The sequence below is a fragment of the Tubulanus polymorphus genome, chromosome 6 (assembly GCF_964204645.1).
Source record: "Tubulanus polymorphus chromosome 6, tnTubPoly1.2, whole genome shotgun sequence".
NCBI classification, from domain to species: Eukaryota; Metazoa; Nemertea; class Palaeonemertea; order Tubulaniformes; family Tubulanidae; genus Tubulanus; species Tubulanus polymorphus.
In genome coordinates, this window is record NC_134030.1 from 16036135 (window position 1) to 16063305 (window position 27171).

At 31.4% G+C, this 27171-nt stretch overlaps 1 protein-coding gene across 9 annotated transcripts in view; it reads right to left on the reverse strand.

The window, feature by feature from the left end:
• Positions 1-27171, reverse strand: part of LOC141906818 (kinesin-like protein KIF28) — a 139057-nt gene that overhangs the window by 67640 nt on the left and 44246 nt on the right. For all 9 annotated transcript variants that reach the window (XR_012619423.1, XR_012619424.1, XM_074796214.1 and 6 more), the window contains 3 exons: positions 24509-24636; positions 20997-21169; positions 19786-19917 (listed from right to left, as the gene is read on the reverse strand). Coding sequence is in view for 7 of the 9 variants with exons in the window: in XM_074796214.1 (XP_074652315.1) it covers positions 19786-19917; positions 20997-21169; positions 24509-24636 (433 nt within the window). In the remaining 2 variants the exon portion in view is untranslated. The remainder of the gene's footprint in view (positions 1-19785; positions 19918-20996; positions 21170-24508; positions 24637-27171) is intronic.

Sequence of the window (27171 nt, forward strand, 5' to 3'; positions counted from 1 at the left end):
GACGATGAATCAGGTGATTTTTTAACCGCAAATTCTTCTGCTTTCACACACATAGACCCTGTACACACCCATAGCGGCAGTGAAACTGAGAGCGAGGTGTCAGATTTAGCCGTTGTGAGTGATGCTGAAATGTATTCTGATGGATATGACCAAGATAATGGCTCAAATGTGTCCATGATTCTGAAAGTGGTCATTCAGATGCAGAAAATCCTGTACCTGTCAACTATGGACCTGTCAACTATGGGCCTGTCCCTGCTATTGCTGCCCAACAAGCCCACAACCCTGTGTCCTCAGACTCTGAGACGGATGACGGTGTGGTTATTCGAGGAATAACTGTGATTCCTCGAAGGCAAGGACGTGGAAATGGTCGTCATGTACGCATTCGCGAGGTGGTGTAAGGATGAGAGGTGGTAGGGGGAGAGGTAGAGTAAATGCCCAGCCACAACCCCTGGTTCGAGGACAAGCCCGCGGTCGCAGGGGACGAGGTCAGAGAGGATGGGGTGTGAGACAACCAGCTCGACCAGCTGGACCTGACTGGCAGGATGATCACAATGAAGTCCCTAATTGGTTACCAAATTTGGTCTGCTAAACTCCAGGTAGGCCTAGCATTGACTGTACAGATTTCCAGCCAATGGATTTTTTTCTTGCCACATTTTCACAGGAGTTGATTATAATAGACGAGATGAAACAAATCATTATTTCAACCAGTGGTGGCAGGGAAAGCAAGACGAAGCAACAATGAACAATACACAGGTCAAGAACAGTGATAAAAAGACAAAAACAGATTGGCAAGATACCACAGTTGAGGAAATAAAGGCTTTTTTAGCCCTAATGATTGTAATTGGAAACAACAAGAGGCCTCGCTTCAAGTCCTATTGGTCTACTGAGTGGCTAATCTCAATTGAAGGCTTTCGGTCAGTAATGTCGAGGGATCGTTTCCTTACAATTCTGAGATTCCTTCATGCAGCAAATAATGAACTAACTGTTCTCCGAGGACAACCAGGCTATGATAGGATTTTCAAAGTGAGACAGGTTGTTGACAATCTTGTGTCAAAATGGCAGAGCGTATTTCATATTGATAAGTACACGTCAGTGGATGAAGGCATGATTGGCTTCAAAGGAAGGATATTCATGAAACAATATATGCCTAAGAAGAACAAAATGGGGTTTCAAGGCTTGGATTTTAGCCGGTTTCAAATCTGGTTTTGTTTATAACTGGAAACTCTATACTGGTAAGGAGGGTGACCAGGTAGAAACCAACCTTGGTGAAAAGGTTGTGACGGATCTCTCACAGATTCTGCCTGCTGGACATGAAATCTACTGTGATAATTTCTTTACATGTTACGAACTTCTGCAGACACTTCAGGCCCGGGGGATTGGATGCTGTGGCACAGTTAGAACAAACAGGACTTCAAATCCAGAGGATATGAAAAATTTTACAGTGAAAAAACAAGGGAATGCTGGATTGCGGCAACTGTCTCCAATATTCAAGAGATGTGGAGACATTCTCCCAGTAGCTTGGTTTGACAAGAGACCTGTAACAATGCTTTCGAGTGTGTACGCTTCTGAGATGATAGATAAGAGGATTAGAGATAGAGAAGCAGAAATTGTTTTCTGACAAGTTCAGAAACCACAAGTAGTAGAGAGATACAACATGTATATGGGGGGTGTCGATCTCAATGACCAGCTAAATTCCTATAACAATATGGTACGCAAGGCAAACGAAATGGTGGAAAAAAATTTTCTTCCATCTAATGGTCACCGCCATGTCAAATGCATATATTCTATACAAGATTACAGTTCCAGTTGCCAGACGAAAAGAAGGGCATGAATTTCGGTTGAACATAGCAAAGGGACTGCTTGCAGGATGGCAACGTCGTAGTTCATTGCCTGGACGCCCATCTATGGGACCAAATCCTGTCAGGCTTACAGAAAAAATGGAGACAGGGAGAATTGACCATGTTGTTTGTTGCAAAAGAGTCGACAACAAGTATGTAAGGAGGTCCCAAACTCGTTACAAGTGCAAAAATTGTTATCCAAGAGTTGGTCTCTGTCTCGAACCGCCATGTTTTGAACTCTTTCACACTAAAGAGGATTACAAAGCTGCTTACAACACATATCTAGCTGAGAAACAGAACTAGGATACATAACTAGGATTATAAGGTAGGACACTTTTATTTTCAATCAAGTAACAGTTATCTTCCAGGGAAAACATGAAAAAAGCAAAATTTTGAAATTTCTGAAATTTTCGTCACTAGAGGTCTCCCTCCCAAGGGTCTAAAATGTAGGGTACCTTTCTGACGTCATCTCTGACAAGCGCTCGCGGCTTCCAGTCATTTCACTAGACATTTCATGCGATATTTTATCATTTTGGGAGTGATTTGAATTAATAAACTCTTACCATTGTCTACAGTTGCTACCATTGTATATGACATGATGATGGAATAACTGAATAAAATAAATGACTTATTTACGGCTTATTCGAGCTACTTTATTCGATAAGTCAGATCTCAGGTCGTTACATATATACCGTAAAAACCGGCGTATAAGTCTACGCGGCATATAAGTCGAGGTCGATTTTTAGACCTACATTTCATGATTTTAACATATATCCGGCTTATAAGTCGAGTCCCTTCTCTTAGAAGAATAATTACTAGTATCATTGTATTGAATAGTTTGTTTTGATAACGATGTGTGCCTTCACGCACGCCGCCACGCGTCAGCCTGATTGCTGCTGTGTGTTAATCAATAGACTGTTACACACACTCAGGTATAATACACTACCATACAGTGATACAGTAGTGTGAGTCACACGCTATATATAGCCTAATGTATTAAGCGCTGCTATGAGCGCGCATATATGAATACATCGTTTTAAATGAAGCTGTGTCAAAATGAAAGAAGTTTTTTTCATTAAATAACTTTATTTTTCATGAATAATTATTCAAACTGTTATGGCAGTAAGAAGATGAACACTGTCTTTTTTGTCTGGTAGAATCAATATTTCTTGTGACCTGAAAATACTTCGTAGAAAACTGTACTCGGCGTATAAGTCGAGGTCAATAATTTAGTGGTAAAATCAAGGGTTAAAAACTCGACTTATATGCCGGTTTTTACGGTTTTTAAGTTTCTTCTGGTTAAGAAATCGTGGAAAGTTAAATTTTGACAGCATTTGCCCTTTAACCGGTAACAGTCCACCGTTTACTGATGAAGGTATTCTTAGTCACTGACACTGAAGTAATTTGTAACTTGCGATAGTCATTGGCTGACTGTTGTTTTTCCAATAGTTTCATGGTAGGTTATTTTTTGCAGTTTAACCGATAGGTCTATCTGATTATATAAAGATCGGGTACTACGTTGAGTTGTCTTACCAATGTAATGATTATTTGTTGCCAATCGATGTGAGTAATAGGGGTAATGGGCTTTCAGATCAAAGGTCGAACGGTCGAGCTCATTAAAAAACAAATATTAAAAGTAAGGGAACCGCTCCGCTCCGCAACCAATTGATTTATTTACAATACACAAATTCATATAATCAAATATATTTTAATAATAATAATTATTCTATTATTCAACTGAAATACACACGGTTATGAAAATATATTATAGTTTTAAATTACTTTTAATATTTGTTTTTAATGAACTCGACCATTCAACCTTTAACCTGAAAGCCCATTACCCCTATTACTCTTAAAATAATCATATACATGAATAACATTTAAATTGACAGATTATTCAATATAAAAGTATATATTTACAACATTATTTCAATATTCATATTTGTGTGAAATAGATGTTTAAACATTAAAAGTGTTAGTAAAGTGTGATTGAAATAATACATGATATAAATCATTGAACTTCTAAAATCAATTTAGTAAAAAAATATGTATAATAAATGGAATCAGAACAACCACAAACTATCAATATTACAAATAACACTGGCGTCATAAATATATACTACAAGAAGTGTTCTAAGTGTGAATTAGATAAATTAGCTTTAACAGAATTTAGTAAGCGTAAGATTAGCAAAGATGGTTTTCAATATTGCTGTAAAACTTGTACTAAACTATATACCAAACAATATTGAGAAGATAATAGAGAAGCTTACAATGATTATATGACAGAATATATGAGAGGAAGATATCAAACAGATCTTAATTTTAGATTAAAACAATGTTTAAGATCTAGATTAACACAATTTTTCAACAAAGAAACACATTCAGAGACATTATCTAATTTGTTGGGTTGTTCAGATGAATTTCTCAAATCATGGATAATATATCAATTCGATGATAAAATGAATATAGATAATTATGGTGAATACTTTCATATTGATCACGTGTTGCCGATTTCTAAATTTGACATGAGTGATGATTATAATAAGAAGCTAACACTGAAGGTCTTTGTAATAAAGATATAAAAAAATGTAATCTCGATTGTATATATCTGTTTTAATATTGTATTGATTGTTTACTGTTAACTGTGTATTGCGCAATAACCGGTCCGATTGAACAGCTTTTCTATTGTTCTCCATTGTTCTACTATTGATCGTTGTTAATGGCGGTGGTTGTTCTGTATTGATTGGTTACTGTTAACTGTGTATTGCGCAATAACCGGTCCGATTGAACCGCTTTTCTATTGTTCTCCATTGTTCTACTATTGATCGTTGTTAATGACGGCGGTTGTTCTGTATTGATTGGTTACTGTTAACTGTGTATTGCGCAATAACCGGTCCGATTGGACCGCTTTTCTATTGTTCTCCATTGTTCTATTATTGAGCGTTGTTGACGGAAACAGCTGCTCAATATTGATTGGTTACATTTCTATGTTTGAATGTTGTAGTTCACAGAATAAAAATATAACTAAGTATTGCGCAATAACCGGTCCGATTGGACCGCATTTCTATTGTTCTCCATTGTTCTATTATCGATCGCTAAAATTTACATAATAAATATATGTGTTTATGAAATAATATTTCCACCAGTCGTTTCTTTGAATTTATTTTCAGTTTTAGGATTTATTATCGAGAATCCGAAATGACTTATCTGGACAGTTATAGTTACTGCTCCTATAGATAAACAATAGTAGTGAGATAATCTAAATCCTAATTTAAATAAAAAGTATTTAAAAAACAATAACTTCAACTAGCTAGTGAATTCTATTATATTTTTAATACTTTCTTTTCAAAAGAGAATACTTTATATTTTGAATAGATTCAAATAGAAATTCTTTAGCTTTAACTAGCTAGTATCATTTGAAGAATACTTATAATATTTTTTTTGCTTTTTTTCTCTAATATAAATGTCAAAGAAATCTATTAAGAATAGTATTGATATTGAAAAAACATTAGATGATTTGGGTATTAGTGATAATAAAGATACAGTTGTAACTAATTGTGCTCAAGTTAATTGTAATATAGATTATGAATACTATTTATATTGTAAGCATCATCTAGAACTATTGATTGCCGGTGGAAAAACTAGAGTTTTTAAATAGAATTATTACTTTTCAAGAATTAGATGCTATGAAACCTGATAAAGTAATAAAATATTTTAAGATTTATGAAGAAGCTAGATTAGCCCGAATAAATGATTCTATTTCAGATGGTATTGTCAAATGTTATTCTAAGTTATGTAACCAGTTAATACCAATTGATGATGAAAATAAATTATATAGTGATTTGAAAAATGACTACTTAGTTATGACTGAATTACAAAAATGGGTCGGTTATGCTTCATTTCAATTAGGATCGGTTATGACATTAATTTCTACTGGTGTCATAACATTTTCGAACATCAAGCCTATGGAATATAAATCAGGTAAGAATGAAACAGATGACGCTGTACTACAACCAAACGTCGAAACAGAAAATGAATCAGAACAAAAATTAACTAAAATAAATGAGTGATAGCGTTAAGAAGAAGTCTAGATCCGAGAAACAAATTATATGGGCAAGAGAATTAGGTAAAAGATCTTCAGAATTAAAAAAAGCTAAGAAAAAGAAATTAACTGATATAAATGAATCACCTGATATTGATTCAAATAATAATCCATCTAATTCTTCTAATGCTGGAAGTAATTATAAATTATATATTAAAATTGGATTAGTAACAGTTATTATATTATCCGGTGTAATATATAAATCAAAATTCAAATCTGATGATAAAGATGATTCCAATGATAATAAACCAGAAAATACCAGAAAATAAGTCAAATGATAAAGTCATTGAAACTAAATCTAAATTATTATTAATGGATTAAAATAAGATGAAAAAAGAACAATATTTAAGAGATTTATATTATAACCCAGAAAGTGAAGTATCATATTCTAGCGTTTCATAATTATGGGATAAAATTAAATCTGATAATGAAAATGGTGATGGTGCCGTACGGCACCCACATGGTGATATAAAATATAGTGAATTGAAATCATGGTTACAAAATCAACCAACATATCAAATCCACAAGAAAATGGATAAAACTTATTTAACAAGAAAAGTTATGGTTTCATATATCGATTAACAATGGCAAGCAGATTTAATTGATATGAAGAACTTAGAGGAATACAACAAAGGATATTTCTAGATATTAAATGTTAAAGACATATTCAGTAGATATGCATGGTCAATTCCAATCAAAAATAAAACTGGAATAGAAGTGACAAATGCTTTTAAATCAATATTTAAAGAAGCTATTCCAGGTAAGATACAATTTGATGAAGGTAAAGAATTTTATAACAAACATTTTAAAAAACTATTATCCGATAACGATGTAGATTATTTTTCAACACACTCAGATAAAAAAGCATCTATTATAGAAAGATTTAATAAAACATTGAAAACTAGAATGTGGAAATATTTTACTGCTAATGAAACATATAAATATATCGATGTGTTAGATGATTTAGTGAAAGGTTATAATAATTCTAAACATAGTTCTATAAATATGAAACCTATACAAGCTAGAAAAGAAGATAATTCGGAAATAGTTTGGAATAATTTATATGGAGCATTTGTTACACATGATTTTGGAGAACCTAAATTTAAAATAGGACAACACGTTAGAATATCTAAATATAGAAAAACCTTTTATAAAGGTTATACCCCAAATTTTACAGAAGAAATATTCAAGATTAAAAAGATAATATTAACTAAACCTTTTGTTTATAAGCTAGAAGATCTAAAAGATGAAGAAATATTAGGTTATTTCTATGAACAAGAATTATCACTTGTACCAAACCCAGATGAAATAGAATACAAAATAGAAAAAGTATTGAAAACAAAAACTCTTAAAGGAAAAAAGTATTCTTTGGTGAAATATAAAGGATACGATGATAAATTTAATGAATGGATTTTATCTAGTAAAATTAAAAGAATAAATGAATAAAGATTTATTTATATTTGAACCGCATAATATGTTAGTTACTGGAGTAACCAATTGTGGTAAAACACATTTCATATTAGATTTGTTAGAAACTATTTATAAGAATCATTTTGATAACATAATATTATTTTGTCCTACTTATGAAATGAATAAAACATATAATAGAGATATAGTTAAGATGAAAAAGTTTATTATATTAGATCCTAAAACAGTAAAAGAAAATTTAGATAATTGTATAAAAATAGCAATTGATACTTATAAAGGATCAAATACATTATTCATTATAGATGATTGCGCAAATTTACATGATTCAAAAGTTAGAGAAAGTGAGTTATGTTATCTAGCTTTCTCTGGGAGACATTTTGGGATAACAACATGGGTTTTAAATCAAAAATATAATTCAATTGTTAAAGACTTTAGGGAGAATATAAGATTTCTAGTTTTATTTTATAACAAAGATTTTATAACAAAGAATTGTTATTCCTTCTAACTTAAATAATAATCTTATTCTATCTTTTAGTGATATGTCAGAATTTGGTTTTATCAACAAATCTTTAAAAATAACTTTTAATCTATTAATATTATAATCATATGATTTTGATAATTATTTAATTTCTTCTTTTTGTAATTCTATGTTATATTCTAAATCATCTTTTTCTTTTTCTAAATAGGCATTTCTTTTTTTAAATTCGATTTCTTCAATATCTTTATTATCTCTATCTAATTTTAATTGTTCTATTTCTTTTTATTTTTATCAGTTCTATCTTTTTCTAAAAATCTAATTTTAATATCTCTATTACTTTTTTCATGTGCAATTTTATCAGCTGATTCTTGCATACCTTTAATTTTTCTATGCGCTTGTTCAGGAAATGCTTCTAATTCATCACCATTTAAATCAAATAATCCTTCTTCTAGTAAAGATGGTATTCGATTTATTCCAGTTTCAGCACCGGGTGTATCTAAAGCACTATTCATCTCTTCTTCAAATGAATGAATTGTATCTAACATGCTATCAAAATGTTTTACTAATTGTAATTGACTTGAATCATTATCAATTTGTTGAATATCTCTTCTTGATGTTTCGGGTGTTGAAGATCTTAATTTATCTAATCGATTTGCAAAATCTTCATCAGTTTCTGGATCAACATCATTAGGATTTGGATTTGGATTTTTAAATGGTGAATATTTGTTTATATCAATATTAGGAATTGGTTCTTCTTTATTTATTCTATCGAGTGCATTCCATATAATTCTGAGAAATTCTGTGCCACCTTTTGAACGTTCAATTGTAGATCTTGCTAACATTCCAGGTTCAAAAATATTTTCTTGACCCATTTTAGATAATTGAATTGATACAATTATAATGCCATGAATCATTTTTAAATTCTAAATTATTTGTGAAATATGGGTCATCTTTAAAAATTTGTTCTACAACATCTTCTGTATCAATTTCATCTATTACAACTTTTGGTAATAATTCGTTAACAATTGTATCTGTTACTCTAGATTTCATTTTATATAATTCCATAGGTTTATCAGGATATTTTTCTTGTTGTTTTTCTAATAGTTCCATAAATTCTTTTCTTTCTCTACTAGTTGAAATTCTACCACTTTCAGGAGCTTGTAAATATTTAATTAATTTTTCACGTAATTCGGAATCATCATCATAATCATCATCTTCATCTAAATTAGTATTATATGCCGTTTTATTATCATTACTGAAACTTGTTTCACCAAAATCAGGTTGTTGTTCATCACTCATACTAGGTTCATCTAAAGGATCAATTGGAATATATTCTTCCATTTATATAATAAAAAAAATTTAAAATATAATATTCCTCCGATTACAATTCCTATACAAGTTAAAGCTAATTTAGCATTTTCATGGGATTTATTATCATTATCAGTTTTAATTATATCATGTTGAATAATATCAGTTTTAATATTTTCTGATGTATTGTAATCTTTTATTTTAGAATCATTATTTAATTTAATATTCTTAGTTTTAGTTTCTGTTGATTGAATATGTTTTTTATTTTTTTCGCCTTCCATTAATTTTGGAGCAGTAATAATCTTTTTATTTATATCATTTAATCCAAATGAATTATTTATTGTTGCAGTTTTAATTAGATTATTATAACCAATTATGTTTCCCATCTTTAATACTAAATCATTAGAAATAATTAATAGATTAGGGCCTATACTATAATTTAATCTAATATGTGATTTATCTAAATAATTTTGATATCTTACAATGTTTTCTGGAATCGATCTATTTTTATCATTATGAATTGAATCTTCAAATAATACTTTGAATTGTTTCTGCGCATCGAATGAAGTGTTATCATTTCCAATTATTGGGGATCTTGTTTCAACTTGCGCACCTAAAATACATATCAAATAAGTTCTAATAGATTGATTTATTCTTTGTATACCTGATTTTGTAAAACCTTCACCATTTTCTAAAATGAAATTAACCCAACCATTATTATTATCAATTTTATAATTATGATAAGCTCCAATTCTATGCATATAATCAATTCTTTTTATTTCATACTGTTCACCAATACCTTGCAATTTACCATGCGCTCTGAAATCGGAATTAATATTTATATTGAATTCATTACATATTTTATAAAACTTAGATAGATTAATATTATTATCCAATTCTTTAAAATATTTAGATCCGGGCAAAGGACATTCTAATTCATTTAATATTATTCTGATTTGAAAATATGTGTGAAATCTAAATATTGTGGGAATTAATTTTAAATCAGAATACTTCAAATTTTTATCTAAGTTATTTAAATGATCATTCCAACTTATTCCACATCCTGTTGTTGCACAATAAACAGCAAAATTTAATTGATTCTGCCAATATTTCATATTAGATTTTACTTTATATATATGGTATTCATCTCGAGTAAAAGTAACTTCATATGTATTAAATATATTTTCCATTTTAGAAATAAAAAACTGTGATTCAGTAACATAAATTTCTAAATTAGTTAATGAATTTAAAACTACATTTCTATATGTAATATTTTTCTTAAAATCTATTGCAGGAATATTATATTTAATTGATTTATTATAATGGAAAGCTTTTGGAAACCCCATTTATATAATTAAAAAATTAATAATTTATTAATTCTTTTAATAATTTATCTTGTTCTTCAACTGTTATATGACCATTTAAACTTATTATATAATCTAGTGTATTCTTTTATTTATAAATTTCTTTTATATTAGTTTTAATTTTTTCTTTATTACTTTTTATATTTAATTTTGAACTTATACCGGTTAAAACACTTGAACTTAATCCTAACACGCCAATTGATATAGCTAAAGGTGTTAATGGTGAAAATATTGCTAGAAATGTTATTACAGAACTAATTGTAACCGAACCACTTATAATCAAATAATATATAATTTTAGATTTTAAATATTTTTTCTAACTTTTAAGTCACTTTCAAATTCTAATATTTGTTTTTCTAAATATGTTTTTAATTTAGTTTTACTGATATCATGAGGAATAATATCAATATTATCAACTTTATCTTCCATTTATTTAGCAAAAAAAATTACTAATTAGTAAACTTATAAGCAACAAATATAACAATAACTGTTCCACCTTAAATCCATATTATTTCATATTTCTGTTGTTCTTTACTCGGGGTATAATAATCTGATAATTTAGGTTTGTATAGATGTAATTTTTCTTTATTGGTTACCGCGTTATATAAACTCATTGCATCATCAACTGATTGAAAATCTCTGTGTGAAATCTTCTGATCATATAATTCTTTGTTAATATAATCCATATAGTTTTGTCGTTTTTCTCTATATTCTTCTGCAGCTTTATTATATTTTTCTAACGCTAAGTTATGTCTTTTTTGTTCTGATAATGAACCATTTTTATCAATATGCTTGAATAAGTAACCACCACCAGTAAATGCTAAAGCGTTAACAATTGCCGATCCTATAATAGTTATAATTGCAGAAGCCATTTATTTAGTAAAATAATTATGCATTTATATGGGAGGAATATATTTTTGTGTTTCCAAATAATCAATAGTTAAATTAGTTAAAGTAACTGCTAATGTTAATTTTAAAATATCATTTATATCAAATCTATCAACATTAACACTTCTTATTTTGAATACTTTTTTTAATACCATTGAATAACCAACAGTTCCAACTGATAGTAATGGTTTGAAATCACATTCTGTTAAATTATAATTTATTTGCGTTCCAAATTCTTTAACATTCTTCAATGGTAAAATGTTTAGTAAACCAGAATTACAAGTTATATCTTTAGTTGCTTCGAATGTTTTTGTAGGATCGATTAAATTGCAATAAATATAAAAGTGTGTAAAAGGTATTAAGTTTGGTGTAGCATCAATATTTGTAAAAGATTTATCTGGAGGAATTCCTAGATCTTCACTTGATAATCTAAGAAATCTATCTGGTAAATATGTTCTGAATTTATGTGTATTTCCTTTTAATCCTTCATATTCTAAGTGTATAACTAATTTATCTCCATAGTTATTAGTAACTGTATCAATATTTGTAATTAGATATTTCTTATGAATTGTTAATTCTGTTAACTTTTTGAATTTATAATCTACAGATTTTACATTTGTAGTATCTTTTATTCTATCTAGAAATAATTTGTTGTTCTCTCTTTTCAATTTCTTCAATAACCATTTCATGATCTTCAGATCTTAAACATCTCATCTTATGTTTTCTAACTTCTTCATTGAATATACAATTGATGTAATCTTTGAAATGAATATTCTTTTCTACTACACTTTTGGTTATTCCTTTTAACTTTTTAGCTTCATGTTCTTTAGTTTTATATGAATACATTTTAGACCTAATACCAATGAATTCAATCATTTCTTCACCACCTAATTCATCCTTAAACTTCCCTGGAACTTTTTTATTAACATTGCTAAACAATTCATGATCTTTAGGATAATTACTGAAATCAAAATGATGTTTTAATGTTTTTAAATCATCAGTTATGCTATCAGTTTTTATCTTTAATATGTAACTGTCGGTATCAAAATATAATATTTCTATATGTTTTTCTCCAAAAAGTGGTTGTAATACATTATAATAGAATTCATACATTAGTAATTTTGATAATTCTAAAACTGAAGCGCCAACATAGATTGGTTTATTAAATTTCATTGATGTTCTTCTCATCTTAACTGCAGCTAAATTTTCATCAAATATTCTGTTACCTATAAATTTAGGATATGTTTGTAAATGTCTAATTCTTTTACCATTACTAACTAACTCGATATCATTTCTATTTCTAATATTTTCAAAAGTCTTACCATAGAATGCATTATTCATTAACTTGAAGAAATCTTTCTCGAAATCAGTTTTAGCTTTAGTTCTCTGTTTGGTGTTAAAATCTATATATTTTTCTAACCACTTAGATTAGCTGAATGAAATATATCTATGTACTTTTTTTATAATCATTCCTTGATTCAAATAAAACTTTAACATTCTATTATGTACTACATAATTATATTTATCTTCTTGAGTTACCATTAACTATTCTGTATGAATATGATTTTCGGGTTTAATTCTTTTTTGGTAATTTGATAATTCTTCATGAGTTACAGTTTTATGTTCGGGACAGTAAGCTAGATTTCTAGATTTAAATTTTTTATCTTCAGGATATTCTAAATCTACAACAAAGAAGTAACCAGTATCTGAATCATCTGCAATATCTAGAATTCTTTTCTTCCAATCAAATTTATCATTATTTTCATTCTGAAAAACTTCAGTTAATTCAAATACTCCATAAGGTTGTGGTTCCATCATTGCCCAACCATACAAATTATTTGCATCTATATATAATAAATTATATCCAGGGTTATCATTTACATTGAAATATCTATCACCTAATACACCTGAAACACCTCCTATTATAGATTTTTCATATAATAGTAATTGATCTATATTTGTTAACAAATCCATTTTTATATCTGTAAATTTTAATCCACAATCCCATGCTAATCCTGGACTTGAATAACAATGACAAGGATCAATGTTAAAATATTTCAGGTTTACATCTCTAAACCTTTCGAATATATGGGTTAATAATAATACATCTGATTTTAAATATATATCTACTAATTGCCCATGATTTTCTATTTTGAAATGATTCCAAATATTCAATGTTCTATTATATACTTCATCTTTAACATATTCATTTTTTAATTCATCATAAAATTGTTCTTTCAATAATTCAGTTATATTAAAATCATTATGTGATTTATAAAATGAATATGGAATTGCTCCTTTATATCTCATTAATTGAAAATCATCATTATTTTGGTAATATTCTTTTAATATCTTTAATTCATCATCAACTAATGATTTAGATAAGTTATCCAATGAACTATTTAAAAATCTATATGAATCTATAAATCTTAGGCAACCAAATTGGAATGATATATAATTCTCAGATGTTTTAGCTAACATTCTAAATTTATAAGTTGGTATTTTATCTTTTGATCTATTTGAATTTAATCTTTCTATTTCATTATTAATTTCTTCTATTTTATGACATAACTGTTTGATGAATAAATGTGCATCATATCCTGATAGATTATGAAATATAACTGGTACAAAGTTAATTTTCTTAGCTTGTAAGTTACAATTCTCATGTGCAGCGCCTCTAAACTTTCCGTTCAAATGATCATGGTCTCTTACTTTTTTATCTTTATAATTAAATATCTTATCACAATAATAACATTTATCTGCAAACGCAAATGCTTCTTTATCTTCTTCTGTCATTATAATTTCTATATTTGTATTCAATAATTTACTAAATCTTATTTCATATTCAATTAATAAGTCACAACAAGAGCCCCAAGGGGCACAATGGCCAGCCTGTCAGATTTGCTTTTTATAAATGATGTAATCTGTGGGTTATATCTATCAATATACACTCCCTGCTCAATATCATTTACATAGTAAAATCGTGTGTTAACACAGACAGCAGGAACGAATGTAATATAGAAATACGAAGTTATTGTATTGTTCAACGCCCCCTGGTGGCCATATACAAAAACCAATGAGCTTGAAACTCACCAAGATCATAGACCATGTCATGAGCTACAACATTCCAATTGATTGTGGTAGCAAAATATGCATAGGTACGAATGTAATATAGAAATACTAAGTTATTGTATTGTTCAACGCCCCCTGGTGGCCATAAACAAAGACCAATGAGCTTGAAACTCACCTCGATCATAGAACGTCATGAGCTACAACTTTTCAATTGACTATAGTAGCAAAATATGCTTAAGTATCAATTATGATGTGGAAAAACTTTTTTCCACCTACGAATGAGTACTGATGACTCCAAGATGGCTGCCAAGTGCGTCGTAATTGCCTGGTCAAAAATACCCTCTCGGATATAAAAGATCCCTTTCCAAAGAATACCCATTACAAATTGCAATGAAACATGGCACACCATTAGAAAGCTACAGTACTCAGAATTCAGGCCAAAATTGACATTTTTGGGAACAAAAAAGGTCACAGTACGGCCATCTTGAGTCCGATCGACCCAATTTTTCTCATGCCGATGGGCCCACGGGGGAAACAAATATATACGAATTATCAAGGTTATTGATAAAAGTGTCTTCAAAATTTCCCTCGAAAACTTCAAAAATGTGTAAAAAGTGCTGATTTTCGCGAACAACAATGGCTGCCAGTCGGCCATCTTGAATCTGACAGGGGCATTTTGGCCTGAAGATGTGTCTAGGGTAGATACACGTATAAACCAAATATCAAGACATTACCTTGAAGCGTCTTCAAAACTTTGGAACTCTCACGAACTATCTAGATGGTTATCTCTCTACCTCAATAGCTTCAAGACCCATCTCAAAACAACTTTGTTCCATGCAGCATACCATTAACTCTCGGAAAGCGAATTGTATTTAACATTTTTTTGGCAGAATAAAATTTGATTGAATTTGCAATATGGGCACATGGCTAATTAGCATATCAAGGTCATACACCCTATTTGGTAAAACCATTTTTTTCGCGAACCTTGCGCAATTGTCAAGGATGAATTTTCTGTAGAGCAAATAAAAATTCCTCCCAAACACCAAATCAACTAAAGATTTCATAGAAATCGATCTTGAAATACAATTTTAAATCTTAAAATAAAACCCGGAAGTAAAACAGTAGACGATACCGCGGGTTCACGTGAACACCTGATTTCTGTAAACGAAATGTTGGTTGTGACAAAATTGTTCAGACGGTTTTAGGTGGTAATAAGTATGGAAACGTAACGACCATGGTCGACTTATTCGATGAAATCAGGCCTATGTGATATCCAAATTTTGACTTTTTTATTCTCCAGACCTCCCTGATATAGAAATAAAAAATTTTGGTGGTACGAAAGTGCAATCACAGCGCCGACGGGGACAGAGCCGTGTCAGAGATCGGCGGAATGAAAATTGAGGTGGACGAACACGAAGAAGTAGGCTATTGCGCTACTTGAATCACGAAAACTCCTGGCGCGGCCCCGACGCTTTTCGTTGATTAAGTAATACAAATATCATGCAATGGGTTTTCACAATCTACCGCTGGTATTTACCGGATTTCAATATCACTCCACAATTCAAAGAAACCTCGAAATATCGAACCGGAACACTTCCGGTAGATATCCGCGGCTGCCCAACCGGGAAACTTATTTGTTTCAATAGATATTGAAGGATCCATCATCTTCACGCGTCAAGGGATTCAAACCCACTAAGCTAAAGCCATGCCAGAATCGGGTCGGGCCAATCACAGCGCTTGTAACAAACCACATTAGGCTTCTGTGGAATTTCCCAGTAAATGGGCCAATCAGCGAACACGTAGCGAATGCGGAAGTATTGTCGCGTGTTGATACATGACGTCATGCGCAAAAGCGCCAGTAATGAAATCGCGATAATTCACGTGAACAGCTACTGATATTTTCAGATAAACCAACCACAGGGAAGACACAACTTCCTGATTGGCTGATAAAAATTGAAATTTTCCCGATTTAACTTTCGTGAAAAATGCAGAAAACATTTTTATGAGACCCTATTTCAAAATTCTGCTCGCTACGATTCCGAGAATGGATTACGCTTAAATACGTGATTTGTTCGAATATGCCCTCACTTGGCAAGCAAAAGAGCCTTTTGTGTGGAAACCATGTCATTTAAATTCGCTCCATTTGTATAGTAATAGGCTCAGCCTACGGCTGGCCTAAAAATGATTGATAACATTTTCATTTCTATAATCATATTATTCACTTTCAATTAGTTCTGGATAATCAGATTTAATATATAACCCGAAAGCTGCAGCTGATTGATGAATCTTTTTAATAGTATTTGTTTTTGGTGGTTCATCTGAAAAATCATTTTCATTAGAATTTAATTTCTTTCTTTTATAATATATTTCTTTTCTATCTTGATCAGTTAATTCTTTATTTAATGATTCAACATCTCCATATATTACAAATGGAACCTTATTTTTGTAATCATATTTTTTGAATTCTAATATTTTATCCTTTTCATTTGGTAAAACTAATTTACAATTAATTGTTTATGATTTAATAATGTACTTTCATTACTGAATCTATGTAAACATTTTCTACATAGATATATTTTATGATGATCATTTTCTGATTTAAAAAATAAATCGATTTGTTTAATCCACATATAATGATTCTCATAATATAATATATCTATAACATCCTTTGAATCATAATCTTTTGATAGGTATAAAGGTTCTAATGTATAATGTTTTATGTTGTTACCTTTTGTATATGGTAATTTGATTAAATCAAATACATTTATCTTTATATTATTATCTCTTTCTATTTTTGGGATGTTTTTAATTATAACAGGATACTTATCTATCTTATAATTATTTTCAAATGGTTTATAATGAGTTAATCTACAAATATTATCAGTTGCAGGATGTAAACAACTTATTATAGCCCATAGAAAACATTTATCATCAAAATTTTGTACATTTATTACAGCATTAGTTTTAAATGGTAGTTTAATATAACTCGATGCTTCAATATCTGGTTCTTTATAATATGATACATTATTTTCATCGATTGGTTTTGATTTAGTTAACTTATTATATTTTGTGTTATAAACATGTAAAGTCATAAATATTATTTCATCAAATATTAAACCAGATCCTTCAAAATATTTCTCTTCTTTTTTAGTTTTTACTTCATTATAACATTTATCTAATTTATCATCTATATGTTGTTTATATATAATATGTTGTGAATGAGAATTTATATTATATATTGGTTTATCTTCAGATTTTATGAATTTGACTTTAACTGATATACTAATTTTAGGATATTCAACATCAGTTATTATTTTTATTATTTCTTTCATATTTTCTAAATGTTTTTTATTTTCTTCTAATGTTTTTCCTTTATGAAATTTAAACTCGATAGCTGCTGGGCCAATATCACTTTTAAATGCTTCGGTTATCTCTATATCTTTTTTATTATCCAATAAATTAATTTATTTTCTTACATCTTCCATGTATGGTCTTTTATTGTTTAATTTATTTTTTATGCTTTTAATTGTCTTCTGTTTCTTATCATTATCTTTATCAAAATAATCTTCACCTAAAATATCATTATTCTTATTTCTAATATGACTTTTAGATTTTAAATGTTCATTATAATATCTTTTATCACTGAATGGTTGATTACATGTATCACATTTGTATATTTCTTTTTCATTCTTTAATTCATCTAATTTAGTTTCTAATATATCATCTTCATATTCTAATTTCAATTTATTCTCTAAATGTGTTTTAGTTTTATTGTGTCTTGCTTTTTGGGATTTATCTATATTGATATTACATGTTGGACAGTAGTACTTATTTGCTTCCATTTTAATACTAAATTTTTTATTAAAATTGATTTTAGAAGTTCAATGATTTATATATGCATTATTTCAATCACACTATACTAACACTTTTAATGTTTAAAAATCTAACTCACACAAATATGAATATTGAAATAATGTTGTAAATATATACTTTTATATTGAATAATCTGTCAATTTAAATGTTATTCATTTACATGAATATTTTAAGAGTAATAGGGGTAATGGGCTTTCAGGTTAAAGGTTGAATGGTCGAGTTCATTAAAAACAAATATTAAAAGTAATTTAAAACTATAATATATTTTCATAACCGTGTGTATTTCAGTTGAATAATAGAATTATTATTATTATTAAAATATATTTGATTATATGAATTTGTGTATTGTAAATAAATCAATTGGTCGCGGAGCGGAGCGGTAGCGAAGTGGAGCGATCAATTGATTTAATACAATATGCTTTTTAAATTATTGATATCTTAGAATAAATATTTAGTTATAATATTAAATACAAACGGTTATGAAAATATATTATAGTTTTAAATTACTTTTAATATTTGTTTTTTAATGAGCTCGACCGTTCGACCTTTGATCTGAAAGCCCATTACCCCTATTACTGATGTGCTTCACTTGTACAGATCTTGCTGAATAATAGTGAATAATAAATCTTCAAGCAACCGCCTGAGCTCATGCGCGGGATGGGCTGCCAGCGAAAAAATCGCATTTATGGAGATCCATTGCTGACGTTAACGCACATACACACTTTGCCAAAAAACCACTGCCTGATCTGTATCTCTGCATTACATATAAGGCTTCAAAAATCAAAATAATCAAATCAAACAAGATGTAGGCCTAATTAATAAAAGATTTCAAGGAAATCAAATAGAAGACTAGATGCGTTTCAATGATTTGTCAAATTTTGAAAGTTATTTGGCATTTGTGGTCGTGTGATGATTTGTATTATATCCCCTGAGTCCTCCTTACTCCAGCGGTCCAGCCAGTGCTGCCATCTGGAGCAGTGGTCGAACTCCAGGGAGTCTTTTCTAGTGATGGGTTCTGAATGATGGGTTCTCTCCTGTTCCAGGACAATAAAGCAAAGGCAAGTGTAAATAAGTTATCAGGTTGAGTTGTTTATTAGTCAAGTGATTCCTATTGTAGTGGACCTCCAATTGTTACCACAAACTGGGGAAAACCATAACTTTTACAGACGGACATCAGTTAGTTGATGACAGTATGGTCTTCACGAATGCCAAAGTCTTTCAAAAGGAATCCTTTCTAGCCTATTCCTTTCATACCTCCTTCTTATATGAATCGGAATGTATCACTACGCAAATTCTAAAGGGACCAAGCAATCAAACTCGATCCAATTATATAAAAAACAGTAGACTCTTACCTACCCCTGAGTTTGATTAACAGAGAAAGAAAGGAGATTCTGTTGTACTGTATAGTTGACGGTACAAGTAATGTATGTATACCTGTCAAAATGATGTAATTCAGTTGTTTCAGATATATTTTCTCCATTGACCACAATACGTGCACCTTCACTTTTGGGTTCTATAGAGTATGAATCGTTTTCACATGATATTACTGCATGGTTTTCGTGAATACTGTAAAAAAAATTGTAAGCATGATATGTCGTTAATTCTTTCAATGATTTGTCCTAGCCTTCTCTTTTTATAAAAAAATTCGATTCACCTTTATCAATTTACACTGTACTCCATTCAACCCCTGTTTCCAGCAATTACCCTATCATTTTGCTCTCATCTTATCACCATTCTACGCTACCTTTAAAAACCTCCCATTTTGCCCTCCCCCACTATCTTACCATTCACTATTTTTTTAATCAATCGTTCCTCCCAATAAAAATTGCCCTTCACTTCAAACTAGCCTTCGAGCATCCCCCAGATCTTGATGCGTTTATGGTGGAATCTGCTTCAAAACATAGCTCATCATGGATAGAATCTAATGGTCCCTATCATCTTAATGTGAACTTCTTATCATGACCTTTTTGGATTGGAATAAAATCCAGTGTTCTCGCTGGGTTGAAAATAATGCATGGTGGTCGTCAGTTAATGAGGGCCTAAGGTGCAGCTAAGGTACACACAAAAACACTGGGAAATGGACAATTGCCAGAAACAGATGGATTTGCCAACTCCCGAATATTTCCCAGATTTCATGCATCATTAAGTGTTTATGGTGGCTGAGTCGGACCATACTAAAACATTTTCTGTATTGGCACATTTTTGGTTTCTCACGTGAGGATTCAAAACTTTTGGTTTTCTCACATGAGAAAAAAACATATTGGTTTTCTTGCACGAGAATTAAAAAATTTTGGTTTTTTCGTGCAAGAATTCAAAAAGTTTGATTTTCTCGCGTGAGGAAACGAAACATTTCGGTTTGAAAAATTTTTTCTTACTGGCTAGAGGCTGGATAAAAAATTTCTAAATTGGCCCATTTTTCTGGTTTTCTGACGCAAGAAAGCCAAACTTTTTGAACTCTTGCTCAAAATTCTTTTATCAATTCTCTAGCCGTACAGAATTTTTTTAGCATGGCCCCAATCAGCCACCATAGGTATTGCTTTGAGATGGTCTCAAGAGTCTATCCCAAAAACACTCACATATCTAACTGATGACATTCCCTAAGTCTCCAATACAAGCATGTAGTGCATTCCATGAGTCCAACTTACTTGGGTCCCATGAGAACAATATCACCATCAAGTTGATCACGCTTGTTAGTGACACGATGTGAAGACTTTTCGATGAAATAATTAATTTTCCCTGTTAACATCGGATCGAAATTCAAATTGAAAAGATGAGCTACACTCTTCTTTTTCTCTTGCATAGCTTGAATTGCAGACACCTATGAAATTAAACAAATGAGGTAAATTTATCCCTATCTTATCTCATACTATGATCCTCAGCTCAGCACTGATTTTTCTTAATATCTTAAATTTGTTTTCATTTAAAATCGAAATAGAATATTGTGGAAATGTTACATTCAAATATGGTATATTCACAAATATGCTAATGGTTTAAATTTTTGTTCAGCCATTACTGAGAAATAAGACTTTCAAATTGCAGCAATTTCAGCATTTCCAATTCGCGTTTCTGACGTCATCTCTGACAAACGCTCACGACTTCCAGTCATTTCTCTAGACATTTCATAGGGTATCTTATCGTTTTTAGAAGTGTCTTTGAATTTTGAGTTCTTATCATTGTATACTGTTGCTACTTTTTACATGATACGATAAACATATATTAGTGAGTAGCGCTATACACAGTGAACAAACGACGTTTATTTTATCGATTATACATAGGCTACGCGTACTAGCGCATGCACATGCTTGTGTTGATTGTCATAAAAAAAACATCATAAATAGCGCCACAGCGGGTAGTATGTGAACTATACGCACGAAATGAAAGATAAATTAACTTTTTTGATCAGTCACATCTTGTTGTATAGGTCGTTATATATATATTCAAGTTTCTTCCGTTTAAGTCATCGTAGAAAGTAGAATTTGATGGCATTTCAGGGTTCGAATTTCACGACGGCTAGTGCCAAAGATGTATTAGTTCATAGCCGTTGACGCATCTTTGTACCGACGGCTTCAAAATGCCGTCTTTTATATTTCTTTAAAATGCCGTTGACAATTTCAATCACTGACACCAGATTTTGTTACCAAAATTCTGTAAAAATTCTGAAAAGTTTGACATGAAATCGACAGTTACAGCGGCTGATGCATTAATTATATGCCATACGGTGCTGCCACCTGGCAAAATTCCTGTGCTAGCACCAACAAATATTTCCATACAGTGCTGCCACCTAACAAAAACAACTGCTATTAACATGAATTTTGATCTGAAATTTTAAACTTCCAATACATGTAGGCCTAATATTCATTCCTTCAGTAGTTTAATTTAATAGTTATGAACAGTGCCATATTCTAGCTTTGAGAAATTACAGATTATTAGAATAAAACTATGTTATAAGTTCTTTCAATAATCTAGTAATCAATTATTCAATTTCAATTACATATCATTATGAACTGACCCAACTCTAATGATTTCATTCTTAGTGTTTAATTTTTACAAATATTGTTGACAATATTATAATTGATTTGATATACAGTTTAAGTCAAGTAACCAAATAACATTGACTCTCATATAGAATTAGTTTTCAATGTTCATGGAATGCACCATAACTAACCGGGTATTGTTTTCAAGATAGGCACTTGCGGTGGTGAGAGCTAGACTTGCTGTGGATCGTTTCCGCCATCCACAGCATTTCTGAAAGCAACTTGCTGTGGATAAAAAATTCTGAAATTCGAATCCTGTACCCTTACTCAAATCAGAGCGTACTTTCAAAGTCCTCAATTTACAAATGCAGTCATACCTCGATTTAACACCACCCTTGTGAATTCCTGATTTTGGCGGTAAATAGAGTGTGGCGGTTAATCGGGGTTTAGGTCGAGTGACTCAGATACCTAGTTTATACCTACTATCTGCTCAGATGTATATTGATGTGATGAATTTTAAGAAATATCTTAAAACACATCCTTTCAAAATCAAAGAATTTTTACATAACAAACATTGGGGCACATCATGAAAATATCGTAGGCTAAAAGTAGGAATGGCATCACATGGGACATTTACGGTACATACTACGATATTAATCACTGATCGATTAATAAATAGACATCGCTATCCCGTATGCCGCCTATCGCCGTAAATCATTGTCCGATTCAATCGCAGGGAGAAAATGCTATTTTCTGTTGCGATGGATCTTTATTGCAACTTGCTGTGGATAAAAAATTCTGAAATTCGAATCCTGTACCCTTACTCAAATCAGAGCGTACTTTCAAAGTCCTCAATTTACAAATGCAGTCATACCTCGATTTAACACCACCCTTGTGAATTCCTGATTTTGGCGGTAAATAGAGTGTGGCGGTTAATCGGGGTTTAGGTCGAGTGACTCAGATACCTAGTATATACCTACTATCTGCTCAGATGTATATTGATGTGATGAATTTTAAGAAATATCTTAAAACACATCCTTTCAAAATCAAAGAATTTTTACTTAACAAACATTGGGGCACATCATGAAAATATCGTAGGCTAAAAGTAGGAATGGCATCACATGGGACATTTACGGTACATACTACGATATTAATCACTGATCGATTAATAAATAGACATCGCTATCCCGTATGCCGCCTATTGCCGTAAATCATTGTCCGATTCAATCGCAGGGAGAAAATGCTATTTTCTGTTGCGATGGATCTTTATTCTTCCCTTTTTTCTTTTGCCATTAATGCAATTCGTTCCGTCAGTGCAATATAATGAAATAATTTTAATTACCGTACCTTACTAGAGGGACAGACTTGCAACACAGTGATGTCATTTGATCGATGAACGAGGTCAGCGGTATGGTTTTATGTTGGCATATCATAATATAATTAAGGATTGACTTACTCAACTTTCACAATGGCGGTAAATCGGGAAATTTTGTAAAACATTTGTATAGGATTGTACTAGGAGGTAACGTTGACAGTGGCGGTATGCGAGGGGTGGTAAGTCGGGTTTTTTCCTGTACATTTTAGATATGAATGTTCTGTTTCCCATTAAATCCAGGCTGTAGGTGAGGTTGGCGGTGAATCGGGGGCGTTAAAACGAGGTATAACTGTAATAGTAATTCAATTTCTATAGCACCCATTTTACTGTGATACAATGTTGAAAGGCACTTTCCATTAAATCGGTATCATTACCCCCATCTTATTTCTCTTCTATTCATCAGTCATCTTTCCCTGAGAAGTAACATCCGAGCAGTGAAAAGGCACACAGGAGTCATCTATCAGGCTAGGACCGATTTACTCGGGTAACACACGGTAAGGATGTACTGTGGTCAAGTGTGTTGCTATCATATATCCGAAAACTCATAAAATATATTGATATCCATGGTAAAATAAGAATTCTACATAGTTTTGGTCCTAAAAGTAGAGGAAACCTCTATTCTGTGTAAAATGGAATGTAACACAACATGATGGTTTTAGCTGATTGAGGTGTTTGTGATGTCAAGTTGTGGTTTTTGTCGTATAGGGGGTGGACATGGGACGCCCTCAAGATTACTATTGAAAAGTGCCTGATGAAGACTATTACTGTGTCTAACTGTACAATAGAGATCAAGGTTTTTTGCACCTACCTCACCAGTGCCCTGAGCTGCTTTCAATTTTTCTTCAAAAGATTTTTTCATATCCTCAACTTGTTTATCATTTTCTTTCAATTGCGCCTCATATTCCTCGGCTAATTCTTTCTTTAACTGTATTAATTCTACAATGAAATGAAACAATAGTCCAATCCGTCTATCATTCCCAGAAAATTAGTTTGTTATACTCACATAGGCTATATCTGATATGAACTGATGAAAGCGTTATATAAAAAGTAGATTAATTACCAATCCAAGCCCCCATACTGATCTATTACATGCTGATGTATATTAATCATTAGACAGATAATGATCATTAGATTTGTTACAAGTTGGTAACCAGCAAAAAGCAAGAGGTCTACTGATCATGAACCTTTGGAGGCTAGTGAACTATGGATAAATGTTCGTAAGCTACTTTATGCATAATTTTAATTTAACAGATGAATAAAGTTACTTCATCTGAATAAATCTTGATTCCAATATTACATTATATTAGGTTTTAATCTACACGTATTAAGCCCAAGCCAGAGAACTTTTATCCTTGATTTTCCATACGAGCTCCCAGTTTTTGAATAAAACACATTAAAGCAGTTCATTCCATATTAAATGATTATTAGCTGATCTACTCAGACATTTTAATCAAAGTAAAATCTCAGTAAATGCAGAAATTTGTATAGAGCAGTGGCAATTCCTTACAGATCAAGCTAGTTAACAATTAGCTCAATAAGTTAATACAATGTATGTCAGTCTTTTCACGGTAGCCACTTCTGCTGGTGGTGAAAAAATCAGGAATTACACTATCTCTATACCTAAGTGAACACTTAACACAGAGAGGTGTTCACTGAATAGAGGCTGCACATATTTGCATCATGCCACCTACCAGCAGTTTGAGTAACTAACCCCAAATATGAAGCATTAATCCAAAACCAAGTAAAACACAATTTTTTAAGTAATATGTGCTATGATTTGTAGTAGGCCTATTTAGGTAAATCCTTTAGTCTTATATTATAGTCAATATATTAGTCAATATTTAGTCAATACTTTGCTAAATCAATATGATCGAAGGACTTTTAATTCGTAAATTTACTAAATCTCAGATAAAAGTATTCATTATAACGATAAAAACTGTCCATTCGTCATTGTAGTCACCAATTAACCTAAGGACTATTCAAGACTTATATATAACCATTGAATGAACATGAGTTATGTACATATGGTATATGATGAACACTTGTACTGATAACAATGAGTCTACTAGCAAATCTTTATCAACTAGACATTCTGGGATAGAACCACTGTTCACTATACAGAGGTACAAGCCATAGTCAACAACAGTTCTTAGGCTAATGTGTTAGTTCCCATAGCATTTAGGATATGTAATACCTAGGGCTGATAGCTAAATTTGTCAAGACAACTTTTTTGAATTATTATCATTTCGACCCTGTTCCTTAAATGAGGTCATCTTCAAGGTCATATCACTGAAAACCTGAGTTTTTAGAGCCTAGTTCTTCCACAAGGTCACTTTGGTCACAGTGAAAAAAGTGTTCACTATAGCAAGGCTGCAAATAATTTTTCAGAGTGCCTGCTATGTGACAGGCACCATGACTTTGGTGCCGGGCAATAACATTTCAGTGCCTGTCAATTAGGGGAAGCTTTAAAGCTTGGAATAATGTAACATCAAATGCTTAGTTCTAAGAAACAAATTGTTGAAGTCACATAATATAATATATGAATTCATTATTGTAACAAACTCAAAATTTAATTAAGACTTTGAAAACAGAAGACTGAGCCAATAACTTGCATGAAAGGCCATTAAACTGTTAAATCCATTTTTTTACCCATTTTCAGTAGAATTCTCTTCTTTCTTTACTACAGATCGTCATTTTAATGAATCACATGATCCAATTGTATCAAATTCAATTCTTCGTGTCATTTACTTCAGTTGGAATATTAGTCCAAACTGCGAGTACATGATGCAGCAGCGTTCAGTGTAATAGTACTTCTACTGTATGGCTCGTACAAGCAGTTCAGGGATTTTTCGGCATCAGTGGTTGTAACCGACAGATCGATGAGTACTCCGGACATCCCATGAAATTTCATGGGCCATTGACCGTGACTGACTGCTTATTTACAGCCTTGCTATAGAGAGGTGCTCATTTAATGAAGGTTCTGTTTAATGGGGTACCGGCAACGCTACTGTGGCAAGCAGAATTCCGCCATAATCCACCAGGTTCGCTAGTGTACAATACGACGTCAACGTTGGATTTCTTCTCAAACTCAATTAAAATCTAACAATAATTTCTCAAATTCTATGCATGATATATGAAAATCATGGCATGTACATGAAGTCGACAGACCAATCAGAGTTTATTTCGATGTCTGATTTTTCCCAATCCTTGGATTGAAAGCCCGAAAATTGAGATCAAAGTTACTTGAAACTGAACTCAATTTGATCGAAAGCGTCTGATATCTCAGTGGCGCCATCTGACGGGATAGCTGGTGTGCCGGTTCCCCCTTGAAAATAAGTAGGGAAAATTTTGTTCCAGGGAGGTGTTCACTAAATAGTGGTGTTCACTAAGGGAGGTTTTACTGTACTTTTCATAATGACGCAGTCTGTGAGCACTGAATGTGGGAAGTAACAATCGGGGTTTTGACCTCCC